At 54.2% G+C, this 27,494-nt stretch overlaps 1 protein-coding gene across 4 annotated transcripts in view; it reads left to right on the top strand.

The window, feature by feature from the left end:
- The window catches only part of HIPK2 (homeodomain interacting protein kinase 2), a 166,945-nt gene that overhangs the window by 37,156 nt on the left and 102,295 nt on the right, over positions 1-27,494 (top strand). For all 4 annotated transcript variants that reach the window (XM_036010956.1, XM_036010954.1, XM_036010955.1 and 1 more), the window contains exon 2: positions 18,843-19,926. In XM_036010956.1, coding sequence (XP_035866849.1) covers positions 18,843-19,926 — 1,084 coding nt within the window. The remainder of the gene's footprint in view (positions 1-18,842; positions 19,927-27,494) is intronic.

The following is a 27,494-nucleotide window of genomic DNA, read 5'->3' as shown; positions in this document are numbered from 1 at the left end:
GCATCTGGATGTTCTCTGTGGACATCTTAACCTGTCACAACAGGCCCCTTCGCTGGCTGACTTGTGTCGCTTGACCCTGTGGCTCTGTAAGGGCCCCTGTCCCTCCTGGGCCCTTCCGTCAGTGACTCCCTCACAGTCAGTGACTCCCAGGGACCAGCCTGAGGGCTGCTTGAGTTTCAGAGCAACTCTGCCTTGGAGACAGACGCGCTGAGGACCGGGCAGGTCGAAGGGGGCTTTGCCAGCACGTGTCCTCGGCAGCCGGCCGTCTGAGCCCCTTGGGGAAGCTCTGTGACCACCTGGTCACCGGTGTGTCCGAGCTCTCTCCGGTGGTGGAGCTGCCCACCCCGAGGACCCCCCTAGTTCAGAGGGCCCACCGCCCAGCGGGCCTGGCTGCAAACACCAGGGTGCACCTTCTTCTGCCACCCCAAGTCGGCGAGGCCGCCAGAAAGGGCCAGTCTTCACGCCTGTCCTCTGTCACCCTGATGTCTGTCCACATTATCCCGAGATCATGCCCCGCCCTCTCCCTTCCCCCGTCAGTTGCCCAGGCCTTCAGGTTGCGCCTTCAGACTCTTGTCTGTGGCCTGGCTTTCCGCCCCTACCGCTCACGCAGGGCCTCGTTATCTCCCAGATGTTCCCCCAGGGGGCGCTGGCAGCCACCTCAGGAGCCTGACTGACCCTCGGCTCCCCTCCCAAACACTCCTGCGACACCTGGCTGCCCACCTGAGAATCGGTAGATAGAATCGATAAAACGGACACCAGGCACCCAAGTCCCTCCCGTCACTTTCGACTCCAGCCTGTCTTTCCAAAATCCTCTGCCACCCCCCGTGGGGGCGCTCGGCTGTTCTCAGGGGTCTTCATTCTTCTCGCGTCCCAGCCCCCTTTAGACGGGTTCAGTCTGGGTTTATCCCCAGCTGCTATGTTTTATATTGTGTCTGCAGACGACTTCGGGGCCTGTGAAAAACAGACGCCTCCTGAATCTCCAGGCATGGGGACCTGTGCCCTGACCCTGGTGTGTGTCCTCTGGCCTCCGTGCCCCAGTGCACCCCTCCTTCCGCTCGGGGTGCTCTCTCCCGTGCTCACTTCCTCCCGGATGCACGCCGTGGCCCCGAGAACCCTCGGTTTGGCAGATCTGGAAATTGGGCTTCACAGATTCCTCCAGGAGTATTAGGTCCCGACGGGAGGATTCCCGGTAACTCACAGATAGGTTGGTCAGTCTGAGTCGCGTAAAGCGAGACCACCCCAGCGAGGCTGGGCCCGCGCCTGCACGGGCACTTCCTCCCTAATTGGGGGTCCCCTCTGGAGTCCCGGCAAGGGGTCCGAGCTTGCTGATTGGGCGCAGAGTTCGAGTAACAGGCGTTCTGTGCTTCTGAGGGTGCCTGCAAACTGTGAAAACGTCCTCTGCTCCGGGGTGGTTCTCCTTAGAGGACCGGAGGAGGCATCCCGAGGGAGACACCCTCTTCCCGACGAGCACTTGCGGGCTCTTGCTCAGAGATGTCACTGAGACAGCTGTCACTCATCGCGACGTGTTCCCCCTTCGCTTCGGCACAGTCAGCGTCCGATGGCGCCCACGGGTGTGCACGTGCTGGTGGTTACGTCGCAGACTGACCGTTTCCGAGTCACGAACGTGACGGCATCGGAAACGCTGGCCGTGGGGCGTCTGAGGATCCCCCCTCCCAGCACCCGCCGGTCTCTGTTCCCTGGTTAGCACGACCCGGCCTCCTGGGCGGGAGGTGGCAGGCGCCCCGTCTCGGTGCTGGGGGTCCCGATCCACAGCCCCGTGTCAGTGAGCACGCCGTCCAGGGCAGCGTTTGCTCACCCGCGGGTGTCAGTGGCACCCCGGCCGCGGGCGCCAGGCTTTATTTTTAAACCCACCGCTGACCTCAGTGATAGAGCAGGCACAGAATGCGCCTGGCCAGGCCGGCGAGCTCGCGGTGAGCAGTGCCACGGTTGGGCTGATGTCAGAACCCGGGGATTCCTCACCGAGCACGCAGCCGTGGCGTCACGCCCCCGGGGGCAGGGGGCGGAGCCGCGCTTCTCCGGAGAAAGCCAGGGAGCGCGGGACCCGGTTGTCCCAGCCGCAGGTCAGCGGCCCCTCGGTCAGTGTGCAGGGCCGCCTCCCGTCTTAGTCGCCAGAAGGGCCCTTGCCTCCGAGTTCCCAGACCAGACAGACGGGGGGGCCTCTGCAGTGGAGGAGCCGACACTTTGCCCTGGCTCAGGGAAGTTCTTGGGGGGCGACTTGCGTGGGCACCCCTGAAACCGCTGACGGCCGCGGGGATCAGAGCCGTGCCGTCACCTGACTCCCAGATGTGACGGAGCATTTTCACGGGGCACAGAGGCAGTGCCTGGAGGTGGAAGCCGGGGACTGAACGATTCAGAATGTGTGAAGTCGTCCCCAAAAAATGTATGCTCGTGTGCTGAGCGTTGGAATACAATTGCGTTTGGCCTCATTAATTCGGGCTCATTAAGGGGGAGCGGCCCTGAGGAGCTTGGCGGGGCTGGTCAGGGTGGGCTGCGTTACGGCGCAGTAACAAACAGCCCTCCCGACCCACTAGACCCCACCTCCCTCCCATCTCAGGGACTTGAACCAAGCAAAGTCTGTTTCACGTTCATGCTCCCTGCCCACCTGGGGCTGCTGGGGCCTCTGCTCCTCCTCATCCTCGCTCAGTTCCCAGGCTCAGGAGCCTCCACCCCTGGGGCCGGCACTGGTCACTTCAGCAAAGCGGGGAGAACCCAGCAGGCCAGTTAGGTTGCACTGGCCCTGAAAAGTTCCTGCCCAGAAAGGACACTCACTTCTCTTTTTAATTTTTAAAAGATTTTATGTATTTATTTTTAGAGAGAGAGGAAGGGAGGGAGCAAGAGAGGGGGAGAACCACTGATGGGTTCCCTTTCACACGCCCCTAAGTGGGGACCTGGCCTGCAGTCCGGGCATGGGCCCTGACTGGGAATCGAACCTGTGACCTTTTGGTTTGTAGGATGATCCCTGAGCCACTGAGCCCCACCAGCCAGGGCAGCACTCACTGGTTCCCAGAGGCCAAGACTAAATAACCCTCCGTTACTCGGCTTGGTCTACTTGCGTCACAGAAGGATTTTCAAAGTGTCGGGCTCAGGACACTGTATTGGGATACAAAAGAAAATAGTAGAACACATGTGTTTTATCTCATCTACTTGTGTATATTTAGCAAATGTGCTATAGCAGTAAAGCAGTACCTATATAATTTATTAAAACTAAATAATCACATGTGTTAGGGGCATCCTGTTTTCTTAACTGATGAAGTGCATGCGCACCCCAAAAACCTGAGGTCCTCGTTCGTGCAGAGACGCAAACCTTCCGTGGGCCCGCTGTGCGTAGAGGCGGGTCCCGGTGACGGCTGGGGCATGTGCTGGGCCAGGACGCCCGCGGAGAAGCAGGGCGCGTGAAACGCAGAGTCTGTGGGAGCCCGGCGGCCCGTGCGGGCTCCGGGCAGCATCCCCTTCGGAGTCATGGGGGGTGGGGGGGGGGTGGCGACTTCCTGGCCAAACAGGCCTTTCCCGGGAGGAGCGGCACCGAGATAACGGAGGAGTGATCAGTCCCATTTCATTGTTCTCCTGTCTCCTTCGCCCAGTTGTTCTGGAAGCGCAGGCCGCATCCTCGCATGAGCCAGCCGTACGTGGAGTTGTGCTGCGGTACCGTGAGCACAAGGCTCCGTCTCCCAGAGCCAGGGCACTGGCCCGGGCCACGGTCGCCGGCCCTTGCCGGGCTGGCTGGCCCCCCTCGCCTCCTCTTCCAGGGAGCACTTATTTCGGGCTGACTCCAGGCCAGACGCGGCTTTCAGAGCATTATGGGCACTAACTCATGCCGGCCTCCCCGGGACCCTAGGAGACACTGTTACTGTCTCCATTTTATCGATGAGGAAACTGAGGCACAAAGGGGCCGACACCATGCAGCCCCCTGGGGGCAGAGCCCACATCTGTGACGCAGTCTGAGGTGACAGCTCCCAGCACGGGGGCCACTACTGAGCTGGAGACCGTCGGGGTCCCCGGATGCCGTTAGGAAGCAGGACTGGCTGGGCGACAGTGACTCACAACACAGAAACGTCCTCACGACAGGCAGAGGAGCCCACTTTGCTGTGCACGGCAGAGCACAGGCCGCAGCCGCACTGCTGGGGGTCCGGTCCACGCCAGCCGGCTTTCCCATCCACAGCGTCCACGCACGGACAGCTGCTCAGGTGTCGCCGATGAGGCTGCCGTCGCAAGTCTGCTGTGCTTTGCAGCTCACTGAGCGCTTCTCAGTGTACCTCGGGGGTCCTGAGTGCGCTCCCGGGACAGTTCCACATGCTGCTCCTTTCTCACTCGACTCCCGCCTTTCTGCTCCTCCTCCTCCCGTCCCTTCCTCCCGTCCCTTGCTCCCTGCCAGCACCCCTGTCTGTCTTTCCTCCTCCTTCCCTTCGCCCTGGAGGAGGTGGGGTGCTTCCCGCATCTCTCCCAAGGTGATCTCCAATCGAGTTTCTTCAGATGCCAGTGAAAGGCAACTGAGAGTCACGAAAAAATTCTCCAGGGAGCGAGGAGCGATAATGCACAGCGGCTGCGGTAAACAGCAGGTGCCGTTTAAATCCGAGAAAGGCTCTGCGGCTGCTTTCAGAGGAGGGTGGAAGGCCCCGGGGACTCGAAGAGAGCCCGGGGGACAGGCGTCACAGGCATCACTGGGTCTGCGTGACATCCTCTGTGAAGTTTCCTTTGCAGATAGAAGACAGCCGACGAGAGAAACGTTTGAGAGATACATAAAGATGCGAGCGAGAGGCGGCGTGCGGGCGCTGCCCGGAGAGCCACGTGCAGGCCGGCCGCGGGCCTCTGTCCCGCCTTCTTTGTGCCGCAGAGGGAGCTGCTGCGGTCTGGACAGAGCAGGTCCGGGGAAGCGCCGTCCGGGACTCTTCGCTGTGGCTCCTGGGGACAGACTAAACTTGCACATGCTTTCCTTAGAAATTTTGAAGTCACACATCGGTCATGATGAACAAATAAATTTGCAAAGAGAGAGGAGGCGTTGCCTTGGGTGTGGTTCAGTTGACTGGAGTGTTGTCCTGGAACCGAAAGGTTTCGGGTTCAGTTCCCAGTCAAGGCACATCCCTGGGTTGCAGGTTCAATCCCCGGTCTAGGCATGTACGGGAGGCAAGTGATCGATGCTTCTCTCTCACGTGAATGTTTCTCTTTCTCTCTCCCTTCCTCTCTCTGTAAAGGCAATGAGGAAAAAAATGTCCTCGGGTAAGAATTTTAAAAAGGAAAGCGAGAGGAGGTCTTTAGTGCCCTGGCAGGGAGTGGAACTAAGCCATGGGAGTCAGATTGAGGACACGTCTATGGCTTCGCGCCGTAGAGGCGGCAGAGACCGGCCGTAGAGGCAGCCTGCCACTTGGCAGGCGTGACTCCACAATTGTTACAAATACTGTCTCCCAGCTTGAGCACAAACACGTCTCATCAATGAACTACATCCTGAATTATGTTACAGAGTGTCTTCACTTCGGAGAGCTACTGCAACAAAGTACCGCAAACTGGGTGGCTTAAAACAACAGATTGTATCCTCTCACAGCTCTGGAGGCTAGAAGTTCAAAGTCAGAGTGGCCACGTCCCCGCCCATACTCTGGGTGGAGTCCTTTCTCCATTCTTAGCTCCTGGTGGTGTCCGGCACTGCTGGGCTTACAGCTGCGTCCCTCAGTCTCGGCCTCTGCCGTTGCTCGGAGTCCCCTCTGTGTGTCTGCATCTCTTCTCCTCTTCCTATAAAGGCATCGGTCAGATTGGGCTAACACTCCCTTAACGCCCTCACCTTCATTTGCTTAGGTCTGCAAAGACCCTATTTCCACTTAAAGTCACATTCACAGGGGTTAGGACTCCAGCCTACCTTGAGGGGACCCAGAGTAATAGAGTTTACGCAGAGTGATAGAATAACACAGAGTAATAGAATTTACATATGTTTGGGTACAAAGGAGAGTTGCCAGTGGCATAGTAATGAGAGCACCCAGACGGGAAAGAGTGAAAAGGAAGTTTCCAGCCCCGATTCCGAGCATGCCAGCGTCCCGGAAGGAGAACCTTGAGCAAGCTCCGGAGACCAGTCCGTTGTGGGTGGGGCATGGGGTGGGGAAGGGCCGTGTAAAATACATCATTTCCCTTTACCGGGATAAGAATAGCTCGTTCTTTTCTGCGCAGAGTAGAAAAGGAGCCTACCAGATTCTCTGCCTTGACTCAGACCTTATCAGTGGATAGGGAATTTCGGTCCGAGGCTCGCCTGGCATTGCCAGACATGCCCCTTCCTTGTCCCAGCTCCGGGCCACTCTTTTCCGAGGCCGTCAGTAATGGTTCTGAAACAGTGGTGAGTGGAGGGGCTGTGGGGTGCCCGTGACAGGGAGTGGCCGACAGGTTTGGGGACAGTGCTTTTTAAAAGATTTGTGGCTCGAGCCCTGGCTGGTGTGGCTCAGTGGATTGAGTGCCAGCCTGCGAACCAAAACGTCACCTACTCGATTCCCGGTCAGGGCACATGCCTGGGTTGCCGGCCAGGTCCCCAGTAGAGGGGGCCATGTGAGAGACAACCACACACGGATGTTTCTCTCCCTCTCTTCTTTCCTCCCTTCCTCTGTCTAAAAATAAATAAATAAAATCTTTTAAAAAGTTATTTAAAGATGTATGACTCAAACACCTGAAAATTAATACTGATGAAACTTTAACCACCTTCTTTAGAACATTTTGGGGACAGTGAGTGGCCTCCTAGATCTTTGAAAAACCTGGATTTCCATGGGATCCCTCTGGGCTGAAACCAGAAGTATAGCTGGTTTTGGTTTTGTAGTGTGTGAGTGTTCGCCCTTGTTCATCCCTCCTCGTTTGTTTATGAGGTTATCTCCTTGAGATCCTCATTTAGAAGGAAAACGCCAAATGACAAAATGTAACCGCCTCTGAACAGGATGAAAAAGAATTAGGGGGCTCATGAGAAAGGGGGTCCCGAGCCTCTTTACCTCACACCAAGGTGGACCCCCGGCAGGAAACCGCACCCATCCCGCACCAGCCCACGACCCCTCTGCCGTTCCGGCCACTCGAGTTCCGCCTGAGCAGCGTTCGACACCCTCAGACTCAGAGCCGGAAACTCCGTTTGCTCCCTCCCACCCCGGCGTTACTAACGTGTCACCGCCGACCCCCTTTGGTACCAGCGTGACGACGATCATCCCTTGATATGCACTAGATTCGAGCCTGCACAGCCTTGCCCGCGCGCTGCCACATAAACTTTGGCGGGATTTAATTCAGACTCGTCGTTGGGCTCTCGCTGGTTTCCGTGTTTGACTAATTGAAATGCCCTCCTAGGCCCTCGAGGCAAGATAAAGGGAAATCACAAAATGAGACGTCTCGCCTCCGAGGAGGGGAAAAGGAAGACAGTTCTTTCGGAACATCGCGGACTGTGTGTCCTGAGAAAACGACGCGTCAGTAACAATGCTCCTGGTTCCCTTAACCTGTTCTGACAGGTTGCGTTGTATTCCCCACCAGAACTCCTCTGTTGCGTCCCTAACCCCCGGGCCCCAGAGTGTGACCCTATTTGGAGATAGGGTCTCCACAGAGGGGGTCAGGCCACAGTGGGGCCCTTAGGGCGGGCCCTGATTGGCTAAGACAGGGAGGGGCACAGACACCCACACCGGGGAGAGACATGTAGGAGTGGAGAGCCACCTGCAGACCCGGGAGAGGCCTGGGGTGGGGTCTTTCTTCCCGGCCCTTGGAAGGAACCGCCCCTGCCTGCACCTCCACTTGGCACTTCCGGCCTCGCCAACTCCGAGACAGCAGATTTCTGTTACTGGAGCCACCCAGTCTGGGGTGCTTCCTGAGCCTGCTTAGCAAACTAACACACCTACGTCTAGATGGGTGGGGTTTTTTGATTTGGGTGTGTTTTTTTTTTAATAATTAAGATTCTCAGTTAATGCAGCTATCATTTTCCAAAGGAGTTTTTGAGTGGTTTGGTTTTCACTGGTTCCACCCATTGCCTAGAGAAAAAAACCCCTGCGAACCGTGTGTGTCGTATGGGCATCACTCTCGGCTTCACCAGAGTTGACATTGGATTGGTAATTTTCCACACCTGTCCACACGTGGGAACGTGGCCGCTAGATAGTCCATTTATGGCCTGCATGTACTTACCCAGTGTGGTGCAAGGGAGGCCCACCCACAGAGATCTGTGCCTCGGTCCAGGGCAGCGTGGCCGAGTCACGGAGCGGTGAACCGGAGACAGGCCTGGCAGAGTTGTGGGTGAGGTCAGCAACTTTCAGAGCGAGCGGTAATCCTGGACGTGGAGAGGGGCTGCTTTCAACAAGCAACGAGCCAGCAGGTGGAGAATGTGTGGCAAACTTGCACATGGTGGGGGGGGTGAGTTGTGTTCTCAATTGAAAAAAAATACAGTTTATGGTAGCATTTGCAGATTCAAGAAAGATGCTGGAAAAGGTTTTGAAAGTCCTGAAGAGAACCACATTTCTCGGAAGAGCAAAGGGCGGGAAGTGATTCATTGGTCTCTCTTCCCTTCTCTCCCTCCTCCGGGCCCCGCGGGAGAAGGGGGCCAGCGGCTCATTCCTCAGCAGGCCCGGCCGCTCCTGCTCGTCCTCATCCTCCTGAACCAATTCCTGAATTGTGTTTGCCACCACTTTATCCTTGACCTTTCCCTGTGACTCACGCTGTCCTCCCCCTGCTCTCTGACAACGTCCGTGTCCCCGAGGATCACTCCAGTTGCCATCTGCTCTACCGGCTGCACCGCTTCCCCTGGGGAACGGCTCGCCCCCCAGGGTTCCATTTCCAGCGAGGTGGCACTGACCGCCCCCAGGCCAGCGTCTCCCCCGCGACCTCTCGCCCGTCCTCCTGTGCTGCTTGTTGCCTCAGGGCGCACAGAACACTCCCTCTGCGTTGTTACTGAGGTCTGAAGTGAAGTCTGTCCAAACAGCTCTCCCAGCTGGACGCCGCTCTCGAAGTGGCCACACTTCCTCCCTGTCCCTTTGGGATATGAGCCTTTGATTTGAGGGCTCTTTTGGTTTGTGTTTTTGACCATCTGCCCTGCTCCTCTTGGTTTGGCGATAACTGTGGCTTCATCCTTTACCCTCGGCCTCACGCATGAGCCGGTCCAGGGTCACCATGCCCTCTGCCGCTCTGGCTAGTCCTGCACGAGCCTAGCCCGTCCTGTTGATTTTCACTCTCTTTTCAGAATGGTCTGCCGGCCTCCAAGGGGCAGCGCAGCGAGTGGGGAGGGACTAGATGCTGGCGGTCAATCACCAGCAGCTGCTGGTGCTTCAGCGTTGGTCAATGGAGCGATTCCTCGCCTCGGTTTCAGTGTAAATGGTTGAGCACTGAATGTCTCAACCTGAATATCCTGCCCGTGCTTGTGATGCACTTGTTGGAAGCTATGCCATGACCCCTTCCCCGAGCCACCCCCCAGAGAAACAGCATCTGACACCACTTCCCATTGTCCCTAGCGCCGGCCTGGGAAGCCCGCCCCTTGCGGTCCCCCAGACGCACCGCGCGTTGCCGTGTATAATGCGCTTCTGTGTATAACGCGCACCCACGTTTTTAGCCCAGACTTTCAGGGGGAAAAAATCGTCCATTTTAATTCAGTTTTTTATTAAGTTATACTTAGAAACGAAACCAATGATCATATTCCAGGATATTATTTCACATACGGGTATCATTATTGCTTTCTAGAGTTACAGCTTTCATGCATACGTATAAACAAAACAATTAAAAACATTTACATAAATAGAATTAGTACCACCCACGTATAATGCGCATCCTTATTTCCCCTCAAATATTTAGGCCAAAAAAGTGCTCATTACACACAGCAAAGCACGGTGCTCGATTCCTCTCCCTCCGTTGCCCTGGCACCCCATCCGTCCACAGGTCTTGCCTTTTCTCCTCTGCGGAGTCTTTCGCTTCTGCTCCTTCTTTTCTGTGTCCTTGGGCAGACCCCTGGTCCAGACCCTCCTCACCTCGCCCCTGGACTACTGTGACAGCCCAGACCGCCTCGCTCAGGGCCAGCCCCTGCCCGCTGTGCCCCTGTGCAGCAGCTAAGTGACGCGTGCCTCTCCAAGGGGGTGCATTTGTTTCATGTAACAACTTTCAGTGGTTCTGTGTCTCCGATGTTATCGCAACAGAGGACACAGAAATCACCCGTGACTCAGGGTCCTTGTTGTGGGTGTCTGTTACTTGACTAGGTGGCGGGCAGTGGCGGGTGCCCCACCCTTTAGCCCTGCCTCTATCGTTCGTCCGTGGCTGTCACCATGCCTGTCTCCCTGCTTGGTGCTTCTGGTCTGAGAACCTAAAGAGTGAAGGAGAAGAAGAAGTAGAAGAAGAATGGTGAACAGCATAGGTCTGGGAGTCAGGCAGACCTTGGTTCAAATCCCAGCCCTGCTAGGAACAGCAAAGTGACCTTGGACAAACTATGCCTGTCCCCAAACTCCCCTTCCTTACCTGTGAGACAGGAAACGCACTGCAGCCTGCAGTGTGGGGTGCAAGCCCCGGAGTCTCTCTCACACAGAGAGCTGCAGCTGACGACCGTCAGCAAGACCGAGCGAGGGCCAGAGGAGTAAAAGTGGGTGTATCAGTGAGTGGGAAGGCTTCACAGCAGCCTTTTGCTTCGGGGGGTGGGGGTGGGGTATTTGATAATTACTCTAGAAGGTCCAAGTGACCAGCAGACAATAACTCCGGACACACAGGCTGTGGGTGCACAGTACAGGTGGGTGGTTATTTGCTGCTTCAGCATCGTGGTTGCATTACTGCTGTGTCAATGGCTCCCAAGTCATTGTCTCCAAGCAAAGCCTAGGCTTCCTGAGGACGGAGGTCATTCGGTGGCTGTCCCCCACCCCAGCTCGCTCACACCCACGCAAGCAGGATCCGGAATCTTCTCCTGCCTTTCAAGAGATGCCCCCTCTTCCCAGCCTCGGCTCTGACCCCAGTCCCTCTGTAAACCCCGCCCGGCCTGACCATGGCCCAGAGTGGCTGCTGCCCCTGAACTTCCCCCGTGTTTGCTCTGGCAGCGCGAGCGCCTCTGTTACCTGGAATTACCGCTTGTCCCTTGTAATTTGCAGTGGACCTGGCAACCCCACGAGATGATCAGCACTTCAGAGCGGTGCTGATGTCTCGAATGTCTCCGTGCTTCCTCTCCTGCCCGACCCCAGGCTCCGCCGTACGGAAAACCCTCAGTGCCGCCAGTAGGGCCCTTCCTGTCACTGTTGACCCGAGCGTTCCGTAGAGCTTGCAGCCGACCCTTCATTGTGCTCCGGGGGGGGGGGGGGGGGGGGGGGCACGCTGCATGTGCGACACTGACAGCCGGTGGGTAAACAGGCTGTGACTGGAGACGATTGAAAGCCCCTTGGACGTTTACCCTATGGTATTGTGGAAATGGATCATTTAGAAATGGGCTAATCTGAAATTGTCTTTGCACTCCTTATGAAATATAAACTCGAGCAGAGTGATTATCATTAAGTTTGTGAATACTGTTTTGTTTGTCAACGAAAAAAATTTTTTCTGATATCTCTTAACTCCCAGGGGCATCAAATTATCATGTTGTATGTGTTAATCAAGGGTTATACAGACAAACCCTTTTCTAGGTGTTTAAAAAAAAACCCATTCAGATGCATATTTCTAATATATATTTTTTACATTTCTTTTGGCATATTCTATCAATTGTATTATGACTTATGTGCATAATGTGATACATAAAATGATATGGTGTTCCATTAGGTGTGGGAATTAATTCTTCCTCATGAGTTCTTGATTAAAAAAAAAGATCTGTAGCTTCTATTCGATGCTCACTATTCAGCAGAAACGTGTGTCCACAGGGTGGTAGGACGTAGGAAAGTTGGTACCTCCTAAAGAAGGGGTTCGTGGTTGTGTCCCCTTTAATGATGCAGCTGGACCCTGAGTGATGATCTCTTCCTCCCTGCCAGGCCAGAATTAAACCCTCTTTACTGGTGAAACTGGTGCCGCTGTTTTCCTTACCATTCCTTCTCTCGAGCTTTGATAGAATCCAGTGAAATTGAATTCTATTTAAATTTTTTTTTCCATCGTGGCTGAACCCTCCCTCATCCCTGGAGTTTCGCTAGAGGTTGATCTTCCAGTAGATAACTGCGGAGTGTTGAAATTCGAAGGAAGTGTACTCAGCTGTGAAGCAACCTTTCAGTTCATTTCGTTGTGAAATATAAAATTATGAAGAAACAAAGCAAGTAAGGAAGCACAAAAAGAACTGAATGAGCCAATCCTTGAATAGACATTTTTTTAAATGTGAGTTATGACTTCAGCAAAAATATGAAGATTTTTTTTAGCTATTTTTTTAAGGGGAAGAAATTCTCAACCCTAAAAAAAAAGAATTTCTCATTAAACCATTAAGACAAAAAGAGGCACACAGAATGGCCCAGGTTTGAACATCTGGGTCTGGAACTGTTTTTTTTTTTTTCACTTATCAAAGGAGCCTAAACCCATCACTTGAAGTCTAGGACCCTTGTGAGAAGGGACATGGAGAGGGTGCCCCTACTGACTGATCCAGCAGAGCCTGGGTGATTCCAGACCATCTCAGACAAAGCCAGATGTGTGCTCACCCCATCCATAACACATCCAGGCCCAGAGCCTGGGACATCCTAGATGCTCAAGATTTTAAAATCCAGAGAATCCAATCCTGGCTGGTGTGGCTTAGTGGACTGAGCACCAGCCTTCAAACAAAAGGGTCCCTGGTTCAATTCCCAATCAGGGCACAAGAGTTGCAGGCCAAGTCCCCAGTTGGGGGCATCTGAGAGGCAACCACACATTGATGTTTCTCTCTCTCCCTTCCCTTTTCTCTAAAAATAAATAAATAAAACCTTTATTTAAAAAAAATAAATGAAATCCAGGGATTCAAGAATCCTGAGGAATTGGGCTTGAACTCAAGTGTGATAGCACTTTATGGGCATAATTGGTATCTGTGATAAAGTCTAGAAGCAAATGTTTTAAAAATAGTACTTTGAAATGCAGGCTTATGTACATTTGAAAAAATGTAAAATGAGCATTTGAATAAAGTAGACAAAAGAAGGTCAAGCACCTTCATTGCCTTCAGCATACAGGCCATTGGCATGCACCCTCAGTAGCTGGGGAACCTGGGTTTGTTTGGAACACAAAAGAGACAGTCTGTCCTCTTCCAGGTAATGAGCAGGAAAGGACTGCTTTTAAATAGTGGGCTTTAATTCTGCTACCCAAAGTGTATACTTTAATGTCAGTTTTATAGGAGCTGTTTCTCACTTGCCAAATGCAAGGAGGAATATATTACATACAGTTGTATAAGTTGTCTCCAGTTTTCATAAATTTCTTTTTAAATGCCTTTTGCTGGTCATTTTGATAACATCCGCATAAACTCGCATGGGTAACAATAAAAAGCATGTTAAGGCCCCAGTGTAGACCTGGTATTCAGGGTTATGGTTTTGACCCGCTTCGGACAGAGTGGCAAGCCGATGCACAGACTTTCAGAAGCTTTAGTTCTACGTTGTGGTGACTTGCTGAGTGAAAACTCAGACACCTGGTCAGGCGTTACCTTGGGAGGTTACATGGGCTTCTGTGGACCTGTCTGGGTCAGGTGACCCCTGAAAGGAGCAGGTGTGATACCCGCAGGTTTATCCCGCAGTGATTCCCTGGGTCCCTCCCACCCCTCGCTCCCCACGGGCTCAAAACCCACCCCTCACCACTGGGTTGTAATAGCCTCACAGTCTTCCAGCAAAGAGGAGCAAGATCCACTGTCTTCCAAGGAGCCCGACAGGAGGGGCAGAGATGAGCTACAAAACAATTGAGGTTTTGCCACGGGACCAAGCCGAAAGGGGGCATCACGCCCCTGCCTCTTCCGAAGAGAAAATGGGTGGATGAGGAGGGGAGCAGGCCTTGACGAGTACAAAGGTCCCTGCAGACAGAAACGCGAGTGGAAAACACAGAGGTGCTCCCCTTCCTCGTCCCCAGCCCCCAGCCGCAGCGATGGGAACAGTGGAATGCAGAACGCAAGGGTTAGACTCACCGAGAGTGAAACTGATGGGGGGGATGGATTGTTCCAGAAAAATACTCCCGAGGAGAAATGTTTGCACGTACGTTTGGTTGTTACCATAAGATTATTTTAACAATAAGCTATGCAACCACCAGCAGTGCTTTATTCCTCGTGAGATATTTTAGAGATTTTAAAGCAGTAATAACAATACTTTGCTTCCCAGACCGAAAAGGCCTCTGCTATGGAAGCATGATAATAAGGCTGTATTACCGAACTTCCAGTTATTAGATACGTAAGTTCTGGGATTTAATATACAGCATGGTGACTGTAGTTAACAATATTGTATGAATGCCTGAAAGTTGCTAAGGGTGTGGCTCTTACATGTTCTCACCACACACACACACACACACACACACACAGACACAAAGGTAATTATGTGAGCTAATGGATATGTTAACTAACCTTACTGTGGCCAGCATTTCACAATATACGTTTATAGATATGTGTGCAAATCATCACATTGTACACCTTAACCTCACATGGTGTCACGTGCCCGTTACATCTCAGTGAAGCTGGAGAAGAGAGGAGGCCCTGTCGGAATCGCGTCTCATCCTTGGAATGGGAGCTGCTGACCTTAGTAAAGTGGCACAGTGGTGACCGGCGGCCACACCGGCAGGGCCCGAGGCCGAGGCCCCCCGTGTGGTAAAGGGCGTTTGCCGTCCTGCAGGTCTCTGCTCCGATCCCGGGCCTCTGTCACCGGAGGGAGCCAGTGACAATTTCCACAATTTTATGACCCTTGGCTGCCATCCCAATAAGTCATAAGCCATCTTTTTCTCCTCTGTAAAATTCCACTTCTCCAGCCTGGGCTTTCCACCCGAATCCTTCAGACGCAGTGAAAGTGGGGCCACGCCTCCTTTGTGTAACATCCGCGTGTTCCTTTCACTGCCAGCTCTGACAGACACCCCCAAAAAGGTACTCAAAGACTGGGGACTAAGGGACAATCGAGACACCAAGGATAAAAAAAGAAAAGGCTTATTTGCTTTGCTTCTGCAGTGGATAAGTTGCTAAAAGCCAAGGGATTGGTCATTTCTGTGTCGTATACAACGTCTAGAGCCATACGGATATTGAATTAGATAATGAGGGAAGAACCACTTTCTGTGTTATTGCAGGATTAGGGGGCGGTTGGCTTGAATAAAAAGAGCTGTGGGAAGAAACAGGTCAAGTACAGGTTCTGGCTGAGCGAACCGACACAGTCTTGTCAGCAGGAGGATGTGCGGGGAGTGCAGTCATGTCACACATATTGGAGTCCAGGGTCCAAACGAGAAAGGGAGGCTCCGTCAGATCTAGGGGATTGGGCTCAGGGTGGGGTTCAGAGCAGGTGCTGGGAAGTCAGAGTGTCCAGGCTGCGGTACAGACAGGACCCGAATGCCAGCTGACCCCAGGACAGGAGCTGCCTGGACGGCTCTACCTTGGGCTTTTATTTTTTTATTTTCAGAGAGAAGAGAAGGGAGGGAGGGAGAAAGAGGAGGAGAGAAACACTGATGTGGGAAGGAAACATCAATCAGTTGCTTCTCACATGCCCTCTTCTGGGGACCTGGCCTGCAACCTAGGCATGTGCCCTGAGCAGTGATCAAACCAGTGACCTTTCAGTTCGCAGGCTGGCCCTCAATCCACTGAGCCACACCAGCTAGGGCTCTGGCTTGGTTTTTCTCCTTTTTTTTAAGTCTTGGTTAACATGAAAAGTATTGGCAGGTTTTTCTTGATTTTCCAGCGTGAGTCCAGGTTCCTAAGTGCCTGTGACTGTAGCCTTGGAGGCCAGGCCAGTTACAGTACTTTATTCCACCAACTGAGTGCCTACCATGTAAAACAAACAAACTCAAGCTTAATACTGGGGAAAGCACAAAGAAGGGTAAGGCATAAACTGTAGTTCTTGCCCCCAGAATATAGCCTGGTTATGAAATCATGACCTCAATGTGTAAAAAGTTAAACAGCACAAAAGGGAAGTGATTCGATTCAACAAGATGAGATTTTGCAAGGCAGAAGTGCATTGTGTGACTGCATGGGTGGTGCCTGTGGTGAGTGCCATAGGAACCGAGAGTGGGGAGTAATCTCTGTGGGTTGGAGAGGTCTGGGAAGGGGAGCGGTCTGAACTGTCTTGTCTTTGGATAAGTTGAGAGAAATGGCGAGGGCATGCCAGATGGGGGAGCGGTGTGAGAGTATGGAGGTAGGAAGTTCAAGAGACATTCTAGAAACAGTAAAACAGCTCAGTTAGGGTTGAGAGTTGAGGAAGGCTACTAGTTGGAGATGAAGCCAACAAGGTAGTTGAAATAAAAATGTGATGGTGTTGAATTAAAGACTCCTCCAGTGTATCTTCTAGACACTGAGAAGTCACCAAAAATTTTTGGACAGAGGAGTGACATGCTTAGAAATATTCTAGGAAAATTAATCTGGTGGCGGAATATGGGCAAATTAGAGGAAGAAAGAGTGCTTTCTGGGTAGACCAGATGTCTGTGCTTGCTTTGGTCTGACTAACAACATGATAAGTGTTCTTCTAACTATGGAAGTGGTGGTAAGAACAGAAATAAAGAGATGGATGTAAGACACATTTTGAAGGAGAGGGTAATAAGATTTAACCCCTTCTTCGTCAAAGGTAATTGCATTGTTTCGTAAAAGGTAAAAGACTTATACAATATTAAGAGAAGACAGTATGAAATGCATTGTTTTGGAACCAAGTGACTAGAAGACAATTTTATGACCAGAAATGGGGATGTTAGGTTAGAGGGTGAGATGGCTGAATTCTTAGGTAAAAGCTGTGAGTTGAGCTTTGGATGACAGTCTTTGCTGTAGCAGGAGGCAGAAATGTATTACTAGAAGGTATGAGGGAGAGCCTAGCCAGTGATAAACACGGGGGAGTCGCCTACATAGACATGACAGTTTAACCTGTTTCAATGGATGATATCTTCCCGAGAGAGAGAAGAGTCAAAATGTTGGAAGTGCCACCCTTTTAAAGGAGGAAGAGGAAAAGAGAGCAAGCACAGTCTGCAATCAGACACCAGGGAGGAGGTGACAGATTCACAGAGACGCAGATAAGAGCACTGAGAAGGAAGCTGTGGTCGGCAGTATCAGATGTTGCAGGGAGATCGGGGAGGAGAAAGACCCAGGAGAAAGAGGGAGGGCTGAACAAAGGCCACTGGATCCCGCAATTAGGAAGTCGTTCAGCTTTAAGAATAGTTTCACAGTGCGTGTGTAGGTGCGGGAGGAGATGGATTAAGGAGTGAACCTTGAAGAACAGGGAGCATAAACCATTGATTTCAGGTGAGAAGACGTAAAAGGGGAGACTGTGGCCTTCCAAGTTGGGCATTTGTGTGGGACACACCCGTGCACACAGAAGACAAGGATGGAGACATTGGTGCATTTGGCCAGACTTAAATAACTGCTAAGGGCTTGGCCCCAGTTACCAGGGAGAAATGGAAAACTGTAAGAGAAAGAGAGGACAGTGAGGGGAACAGGGTTCGAGAGAAAATGGAAAGGAGGAATCACGAGAATAGGGGAACTTTTAGTGCTGGAAAGGAGAGACGCTCCTTCCGCTGAGACCGGGGAGGGGGACAGTGGTGGGCAGATGTTGATTCAGAAATGTTTTGAAATGAAGAGAATGAAGGTGGAAAGCAGGACTGCTGACCTTAGGGTTCTGGACCAAGTGGGAGGTGGGTGGCCTCTGAGAGAGAGGGTGGACTAGGGTGGTGGGTGGTGGGGTGAAAAGGAAAATGTTAAAAATACCACCCTGGGTCATGTTGCGGCGCGGGGGGGGGGGGGTCAGAGAGACACAGGCATTAGGTTGGGGCTGCACGGAAACCTTGAACTTCCCTCGTACCCGTATGAGAGATGGTTGTGAACTGCAGCCTAGAAGATGCGCAGTCGGAAAAGTGTTTCCACTTTCACTTCTAAGAACTTATTCTTCCTCATTGTCTTATTTTTCCTAACACATTTTCTATGATTTTTTTCAATTTCTAGTATTACCATAGTTATAAATTGCACAGCCATTCAAGAGATAGGCTCTCATAGATTCCTGAGGTTCTCTCAATTGTGGGTGAGATGTTGGTATGGAATAATACTTTCTAGATGAATTAATTTATTGATATATACATTTACCAGGAAAAGTTAGTGAGTAAAACCCATGAATTGTACTGCCCACTTCCTCTAAAAGGCTGATATAAAGTTTTAGACGATCTGCATGAAAACATCAGAGCGACTGCCTATGTCCTCAAACCTACAGGATGCATTTAAGAGTAATTTCAGAATAAGATCCAAGGGGTAATTGTGGGTCACCCAGAAGCTAGCAGATCACAAGCGGCTCTATGACAGAACCCGTGTGGCCAGATGTGTCTTCACATGACTGGACCAGATGGTCAGTCTGTGACAAGGAAGAGCCGACCATGCAGGGCAACACACATGACGGTCACATAACAGGTCCCCGGGCCACCTGCCACAGTCCTCAGTTTCAGCAGGAGTGCGGCCCAGGGAGAACTGAGGGAGAATTTGTTCCCATCGCAGATAGTATTTATAACAAACGTAAATAACGCGCAAAGCCCTGGCGTTCTGCTTCTGTATCTCATCCTTTAGTGTGTCCCTGACTCTCTTCTATAAGTCTACCCCCAACCCCTCACCGTGGCAGGTGGGACCCCGAACTACTGGGCCCCCACACTGAGTGACCAGACTGTGCTCCTGGGCGGGACAGATTCCCTTTTCCAGCCCTGTTCAGGTGGGAGGCAAACATTCCGTGGGCCCCCAGCCTCCGGCCTGCACGGAGGTGAGCCTGCCGAGCTCGCTCACGCCGTGGCGACTGAAACATTTCTTCTTCCCTCCCTTTGCCTTGTAGGTATGGCCTCACATGTGCAAGTTTTCTCCCCTCACACCCTTCAATCAAGTGCCTTCTGTAGTGTGAAGAAACTGAAAGTAGAGCCGAGTTCCACCTGGGACATGACCGGGTACGGCCCCCACAGCAAAGCGTACAGCCAGGGCAAGAACGTGCCGCCTTCTCAGCCAGCCACCACAGCCGTCAGCACCTCCTTGCCCATCCCGAACCCGAGCCTACCTTACGAGCAGACCATCATCTTCCCAGGAAGCGCCGGGCACATCGTCGTCACATCAGCAAGCAGCACCTCTGTCACTGGGCAGGTCCTCGGCGGACCACACAACCTGATGCGTCGAAGCACTGTGAGCCTCCTTGACACCTACCAAAAATGCGGACTCAAGCGTAAGAGCGAGGAGATCGAGAACACGAGCAGCGTGCAGATCATCGAGGAGCACCCACCCATGATTCAGAACAATGCCAGCGGGGCCACCGTCGCCACTGCCACCACGTCGACGGCCACGTCCAAAAACAGCGGCTCCAACAGCGAAGGCGACTACCAGCTGGTCCAGCACGAGGTGCTGTGCTCCATGACCAACACTTACGAAGTCCTCGAGTTCCTGGGCCGCGGGACGTTCGGGCAGGTGGTCAAGTGCTGGAAAAGGGGCACCAACGAGATCGTGGCCATCAAGATCCTGAAGAACCACCCGTCGTACGCCCGGCAAGGCCAGATCGAGGTCAGCATCCTGGCCCGCCTCAGCACAGAGAGCGCGGACGACTACAACTTCGTCCGGGCCTACGAGTGCTTCCAGCACAAGAACCACACGTGCTTGGTCTTCGAGATGCTGGAGCAGAACCTCTACGACTTCCTGAAGCAGAACAAGTTCAGCCCCTTGCCCCTCAAGTACATTCGCCCAGTGCTCCAGCAGGTGGCCACGGCCCTGATGAAACTGAAGAGCCTGGGCCTCATCCACGCGGACCTCAAACCGGAAAACATCATGCTGGTGGACCCGTCCAGGCAGCCCTACAGAGTGAAGGTCATCGACTTCGGCTCGGCCAGTCACGTGTCCAAGGCCGTGTGCTCCACCTACTTGCAGTCCAGATACTACAGGTAAGACCGTGGGCACCGAGACAAGACGCTGACCGCCCGGCGGCGCGCACGGCGGATGTGCCGTTGCCGGTCACTGCGGGAGAGATAAAGTCCTCTGCCTGCGTGCGGTGGCCGCCTTCAAGGGATCGGAACTTACTCCGGAAGTTAGGGTGTGAGCACGTGGAAACGGTGGTTAGAAGCCGTTAGAAGTCAGGAGAGAGCCGGGTGAGACCCTTGGCACGCGTGGTCGGAGTTGGACGGGATTCCTGGGGCTGGGGGGCCGGGCAGAGGTGGAGCAGGGGAGTCTGGTCCTCATGGGTGGTCGGATCCAGACATGGGTGGGGGAGAGAGGGGGGGCATACGTTGTTGAAGGCGCTGTGGCGAGGATGCTCAAGACGCGTGGGAGACCGGGACCCCTGCCTGGCTGGAACAGGGGACCCGTGGATGGGGGAAGCTGTGACCAGAGGGACACATTGGGCTTTGGGGTCTTAAATACCTGACCAGGAGGCTGCAACTGTACCCTCAAATGTGGAGCATGCACCAAGGCGTTAGAACAGCAGCGGGTAACAGGACAAACGGCCATGATGCTCTGAAACAGCGTTCACCTACCCGTGGAGGTGGGATCCGAGAAGGGACGGACTAGCTCAGGGCCTGTCGGCTCGCTGCTGGCGAGAGGAGGCCAAGTGTGGGGTCAGGGTGGTCCACAGGCGGTGGGAGGATTGTAGGACAGTGCGCGGCTCTCACTCCTTCACTCGCTCCTCAAGGGTTTACTTCACTCCCCATCCAAGCCGGGCACAGTGCCGGGAATGCCCCCTTCCTGGGGGCCTGGCATGCTGGTTGCCGCCGCTGCTCCACGTTAAACATCGCTGGGGACTTTAACAAGTAACCTGACTTGGGTCCTGATCCCCACAAGCTGAATCAGTACCTTTTGGGGGAGACACATTTTTAACAGCATTTCAGGGGGTTTCACTGTGCAGCAAGGGTTGAGGACTGGTGCTCTAGGTGGGGTGGGGCGGGGCGGGGTGGGGCGGATGACAGCACTGGCTTCAGAGTGAGAAACTGGACTTGACCCTGATCCCTGCCCTCACGAATCTGTGCGACCCGGGCTCTCTGCCTCGTTTCTCTGTGCTCCAGCTCCTCACCCATAAACTGGAGAGGTCAGTCACCGGCCCCGTGGGGTTGTCGGGGTGGCGGCGGGCTGTGACGTGGTGAAGCACTTTGCTCCGGCACGTGGTGGCCGCGCGGGAAGGAGTGGGTAGAGTGGGAAGCAGGACGGTCTGTGGAGACGGCGTCGGGCTGTGTTGGGGGTGATGTTGAACAGTCGGTAAAGGTGGAAGGTGGCGAGAAACAAAACTGAACTCGCACGAGAAGTCAGGGCTCGTGACTCACGTCAGAGGCTGCCGCGTAGCAGGAACACCAGCATCCCGCTCGTCTGTGTCTGCACACCAGTTGTGGACGTGCTTTTGCCGCACTTTCTTCCAGGCCACAGAGAAAAGGCCGGAAAGCAAGCTGCAGCCAGGCGGGTGGGCACAGCTGGCCCGTCACCTGGCCCTCCACCAGTCGGCTCCCCTTGTTTAGTGACGTGCCAACCTCTGGGCCAGTCCCTCCACCCCATCCCTCAGCCTGCAGCCCCCGTGGATAACCTTCGAGACAGGGTCCCCTGAGTGCCCTCTCCCCTCCTTCACCTCCCCACCCCCCCACAGGTTTCCAGGCCCCTCCCCCGGTGCTCGCCTACTCCCTGCCCTGGCCCACCCCCCCTTTGGGAGGCATTTCCTGGGCTGCAGCAGCTCCTTCCCAGGTCCCTGCATCCTTCCTTTCCCAGCAGGTTCTTTCCCTCTCTGTTCAGGTATGCGTGCATCTTCCCGTCTGGGGAGGCGCCTCTGCTTGCCGCCGCCTCCTACTCACCCGCTTCCTCTCCCCTCACTCACTGGCTTCTTAAGCCCCCGGGGCTTGGAGGGAGAGGGGGAGGCCCGGGGAGGAGGGCTGAAGGAGGGTGGACCAGGGCCGGGGCTGGGACAGCACCGGGTTCCCTGGGTGGCGTCAGCGCGGCTCACGGTCGCTCCCTGCTGCTGCTGCTGCTGCTGTCACTCTGGGTTTCCGTGTGCCGACCCAGCGCGCCACAGGCTGCTCCTTCCAGGCCTTGGCCGCGGAGGGTGAGCTGCAGCAAAGGCGGGCCCCTCAGGCTTTCGTGATTTCATCAGCCCGCATTGTTGATTCGTGGACAGATACTTGCTCTGTTCAAATTACTAAAAAGGGAGCATTGCCACCTGTAAAAAGACTTTTAAAAACTCATGCTTCGAGCAAAACTTGGTGAGCCAGTAAGTTGACCTGGAGATTCTCAAGCACTGCTCGCCTCCTCACCTGGTGCCCACGTGACACTTCCCGCCCCTGCCCCTGCCCCAAAAGGTGGATGCACAGTTTTCCTTTGCTGTCCTGTCTGTCCCCAGTGCCCCGTACCTACAACCCCCACGCAGGAGACCGGGCGGGGCAGGAGGCAGGTCTCCGTGCACAGTGAAGGCTCCTTTGCTGCCGCCCCCCGGGCTCTTGTTAGCTCTCCCCACTTTGCGCTCCGCCCCCTCCCTCCCAAGGCCCGAGCTCTGGCTGCCACGGTCCCACTGCCTGTAACCTTCAGTGGTCGTTGCCTAACATTCTGAGGATAACTCTTCCTCTTTGTGGTGGTTTTGGCCAAAAATGCAACTGTCCATCCTTCAGGTCCTCATGCCCCGCCCCTCCATGTCCAGCTCTGGCTTCAAGGGCATGGTCAACCTGCACGCCAGCCCAGCCTTTCTGCCTGAAATGATGTTCTGTCCCACTCCTCCCTGCCACCGGGCCTCATCGGAGCCCCGGAATAGCTCGCCGCCAGCACAAGCCCTCTGACTGTTTAAGAACAGTCTCCAGCTGTGTGTAGTCTGTCCTGGTTGTGCGGGACAGCCCACTCCAGGCCACATTTATCAAGCGGATTTTCCCTCTCACGGGGGAGCAGGGTTGGGGTGGGGTGGAGCTCTTCAGTCCTCCACTGTTACCCCAAGAAGGAAGGTGTTTCCAGCTACATCTTCAGAGAATGTGCCTGTGTTTGAGCTGCCTGGTGCAGAGGGGCCCTTCGGCTGCGGACCCAAGTGGGCCCAGGGTGTGGGGTCCCAGGGTCCCCCAGTATCTGAGCTGAGTGCATTTCCCCCGGGACCTCTCTCTCAAAGGAGAGAACACTTACCTATCCCTCCCTGTTTTAAGTGAGACAGTTTTAAGAGTCTCATCCCCGCCTAGTGACGTGGGAACAGTTTCTGTCCGAAGCCTGGGTTACCTGGACAGGTAGGTGGTGGCCAAGGCGGGGGACGGGAGCAGGTGTGAACTATATTACCCTGCTAGTCAGGCATCTGCTTGGCGGAGGGTGGGGGCCCCTCACTGCAGGTGTTCTGGGAGGCTAGCCTGAGTGTCTATGCTTCAGGAAAGAAAGGCTGCATTTTTAATTTTCTCAGCCTGATGCGTGGGTGTCCCCTTCCGACTTGAAAGTCAGTGTCAGACCGCCCTGGTTCTCGAGCTTTATTGCACATGAGAGTCACCTGGAGAGCTCGCTAAAAGCAGATTTCTGCCATGGTCCTGCCCCAGACCCACGGGCCCCAGAATCTGCAGGGGAGTGCCCCCTGGGAAAGTCTCCAACCCCCCTCACTGCTGCATACAGAGACAGGCACACACACACGGAATAGGGGGTGAGGTGGTCACACTCAAGCCGCACTGTTTGAGAAACGCTGCTCAGGGGACGAAAGGGTTGACTGTCACAGTGGTGTCACCTTCCAGGTGCTCTCCACTAAGGAGCAGAGTGGCAGGTGGTCCTGCCCACTGTCCCCTCCCCCGGGAAGTCCTGTCGCTTCCCTGTGCGGTCCTGCGTGGGTGCCAGGTATTATTGCTCCGGAACAGGCGGTGCGTCGATGCGGGGGCACCTCCGCTCTCCACGTGCCCAGCAAACTAGAAACAAAACCTGTTCAGGCCTCCTCTCGGGAAGAACAAACGGAACGACCTGCCGTGCGAGCAGGGGAGAGTCAGCACTGGGCACGTGCAGACTTTCTGGTTCTGCTCTGAGCTGCTCATCGGCTACACTTAACTTGAAACACTCGAGATCTTTACTAGCACCCCCCAAAAATAGGCATCAAAATTTAAGATTTAAAATGTGGCCAGCAATCTACCTTTTCATAATACTCTGACCTTTTTTGTCCCATTCTTTGAGTTGCAAAGCCTGTCTTCAGGCTGATTGCATGGTGGGTTTAGGTGGGCGTGGAGATGTATCTGAATCCCGTTCAGGTCAGCAGATGACCGTTGGGAGGCGTCCACTGGGCGCCTACTCGGTGTCCAGCAGCACATCCCCTGAAGGGGGCGGCATCGGGCACGAGCTCTCACCCTGAGGTGTGTCCAGTCTCTCCAAGAAAGTCCAAAGGCACCGACAGACTGCCTAGAGAGCGGTTCGCACGCTTCGGTCCTGCAGATGTTCGGCTACTCAGCAGGTGCTCACTGACGCTCTAGGAAACCAGTGATGAGAAGACCCAGTTAAAGAAATTCACGTTAAGGAACGATTTTCCAAAGTGGGTCAATAGGGAAGGTTTGTAGCTGCACTGCGGTAGATCTGAAAGGAAATGAGAGGTGGGGGAGGGGGCGACCCGGAGGCGCGGAAGTTGGGGTGAATAAGGGAAGATGGGGAAGCAGCGACCCCTGGGAGGAGTGGAAGGCCTGGGTTGGAAAACAGGGTGTGGGTGAGTGACATCTTACGATGGCGTCTTTGATGTCAGCTTTGACGAGGCACTTGGATCTAACAAGGAGCAATTGGATGGAGTTAAGGATATTAATGAGGTTAATCAACTGGAATGGAAAATTAAAAAGTTGGGGAGAATCCAGAGGCTAAGAGAGAATAAATAGTGGTTATTCAGGAATAAAGGGAAGAGGCCCTAGATTATAATGGGGGCCCCCCACCCCCAGTACAAATGTGAACACTTAGTGCTTTTAACCTTTCTGGTGCTGCGATTATAGAATCAGCCTAGAGGGAATGGCAGTTTGTTTGGTTTGCTGTGTGTGTTTATTGACACGAGTTCCGAAGCCCAGGTCTCTCAGGGACCTGGTTTCCGGTCCCACCACGGCGGCAGAGTCACGGGCTCCGGGAGGAGACTTGAGAGCCCTGCACTGCAGCGCCGGCCCTTCTGTCCCCACCCAACTGTGTTCCCCTGAGTCATTAGTGGTAGAACGTCAACTGTGAGCCGCCCTCACTCCTGCGTCTGCATCCCACTGTGACCGGGGCCCGTGTGTGCGAGACAGAGCTTGGTCTGTGGCCCGAGGACAGTCTTCTCTCCTGCGGGCTGACCTTGGCCTCATTAGTCTAAACCAGGCACCCTCCGTGGTCTCTCCCCCGTCAACAGGGAACGTGGTGTATTCAAGAACGCCTTGCAGGCAGACCTCATTTTATTGTGCGTCACTGTGTGGTACTGCACAGGCGTTGCAGTTTTTACAGGTGAAAGGCAAGAGCCACCCCCAGCAAAAAGATTGCAACTGTCATTATTGCTGCCCTCGCCCTGTTGCAGTGGTCTGCAGCCAGACCTGCAGTATCTCCACGGGGGCGCCTGTATTCTAAGCCACTTCAAAAGAGGGGCGTAGCTCCATGAAGCCATCATACACGTGAGTCGTCTCAAAAGTTGCGTAGCTTCTGCAGATGATAACGTGTAAAAGGTGACTGACCAGAAGTTCGATTTGATTGACAAGGGCTGAACGTGAGATAATGCGTTGCAGGTGCTAACTTTGTGAATTAATTTGTCTTTTATCACTCATACAAACCATAGAAGAAGTTGCTGGTTACACCTGAGGAAATTAAGCCAAATATTCAACCCGCCCGGGGAGGCGACTACACACGCGTGAAAGCTTTCAGGGCTGCGGCACCTTCCCGAGGACGGCGATCAGCGAGTCGAGTCCTCGCGGCTGTTAGGCTATCTTCCGTTCTCCCCCGCTCGCCTCTCCACTCATGAGCTGTGCGGCGAAATAACTTAAAATTAAGATTTTCTTTATTGTGAAATAATTGAAGTCGGAAGCCATATGTGTATTTGAGAGGCTCTCTGCTCAGGTGCTCCGGTCCCCCTACACACACACACACACACACACACACACACACTCACACATTCATGCACATACTCGCAGATAACATGGTGTAAACCCACACGTGACACACACAGGCACGGGTGTGCTTGTGAGCACCTTGCTGACAGAAGCGAGCACGCAGCCTGGCGGCGGCTCTGACGTGCATGGACAGACGCCCAGCACGCGGAGGGAGGCGTGCAGACACACAACACACGTGCACAGACGTGCAAAGATGCACACTTTCAGAGACACTGAAACCCCTCATACCTTCACAGGTCACACGGGCCAGCCCGAGGTCCCAGAGACCAAGGGCCCGGGGATGAAAGTGTGTTGATGCCCCAGAAACTTGGCCCAATTTTCTGCCGAGCCGCCAACCACATGTCCCCAGACCTGAGGACAGTGGGGCTGGAACCACTCTTGGGCTCAATGTATAAACCAGTTGCTCTCAAAGTGTGACCCAAGGGCCCTCCCACCCCAGGGTCGCCCAGGTTCTTGTTAAAAGTGGGGGCTCCTGGGTCACCAAGAAACAGGCCTTCCAGGGCCCAGGCCAGGCGACATAATGTGGACACAAGCTTCGCAGCTAATTCTTTTTTCCTTTCACTCCGTCGAGGTGTGATTGGCATACAGAAAGCCGTCTGTGCTTAATCCAAACAACTCGATGAGTTTGCAGATGAGTGTGTACCCATGAAACCGTCAGCATGCTCTGTGTCTTCAGCAGACCCGTCACCTCTAGAAGTTTGCTTCTACCCTATTGATCATCCTCATCATCCTCACCATCACCATTGTTTTACCCTGTGACAACTGTTGCTCCTAAAGACTTGGAGTCCAGGGCCCATTGCCCCCGGGGGGGGGTGAACTGAATGCCCTGTCGAGGTGGAGGAGGTAGGGCTGCTGGTGACAGCCCTCTGTGGGGTCAGTGGTCAGACCCCTTGTGTCCCATTGGTGGTGACAGTGAAGATCCAGAAATAAACAGCGTGTTAGGGTTGGTGGGCTGGTGAGTGGGCGGTCCATGGAGGATTGGGGTTGGGGAGTGCGGAGGAGACGTCAGTATCCCCCACTTTCTGCATAATCACAGCCAATGTGGTACTGCTCGAGGTAGCTACTGAACTCCCCCAGCCCCAGCTGGGCTGGGAGCTGTCACCCTCATTTATGCACCGAGCGGGTCATTTTTTGAATTCTGAAGATATGCCAGACCCTGTGCTTGGAGCTGAGGTTTCAAGAAACGGCAGGAGTACACGGGGGCCCAGCAGCTCTGCCCCCAAAGCTGTGGGGGAGAGGGCGGCCCCTGCCCTGCAGCTCCGCCCCCAAAGCTGTGGGGGAGTGGGCAGTCCCTGGGAAGGTGGTGCTGGGCATGTCAGCTCCACCGTCCTGTCTGGCGTATACATCTCCCGTTAAACTTCGAGGGCAGAGCGTGTTACCCTTGAATCATGTTCCCCGTTCTCCCTGGCCCTTTGAGCCACTTGTATATTCTAAGTCCTGAGGGT

The sequence above is a fragment of the Phyllostomus discolor genome, chromosome 10 (genome assembly GCF_004126475.2).
Source record: "Phyllostomus discolor isolate MPI-MPIP mPhyDis1 chromosome 10, mPhyDis1.pri.v3, whole genome shotgun sequence".
NCBI classification, from domain to species: domain Eukaryota; kingdom Metazoa; phylum Chordata; class Mammalia; order Chiroptera; family Phyllostomidae; genus Phyllostomus; species Phyllostomus discolor.
This window is presented reverse-complemented; position numbering and strand designations above follow the sequence as displayed.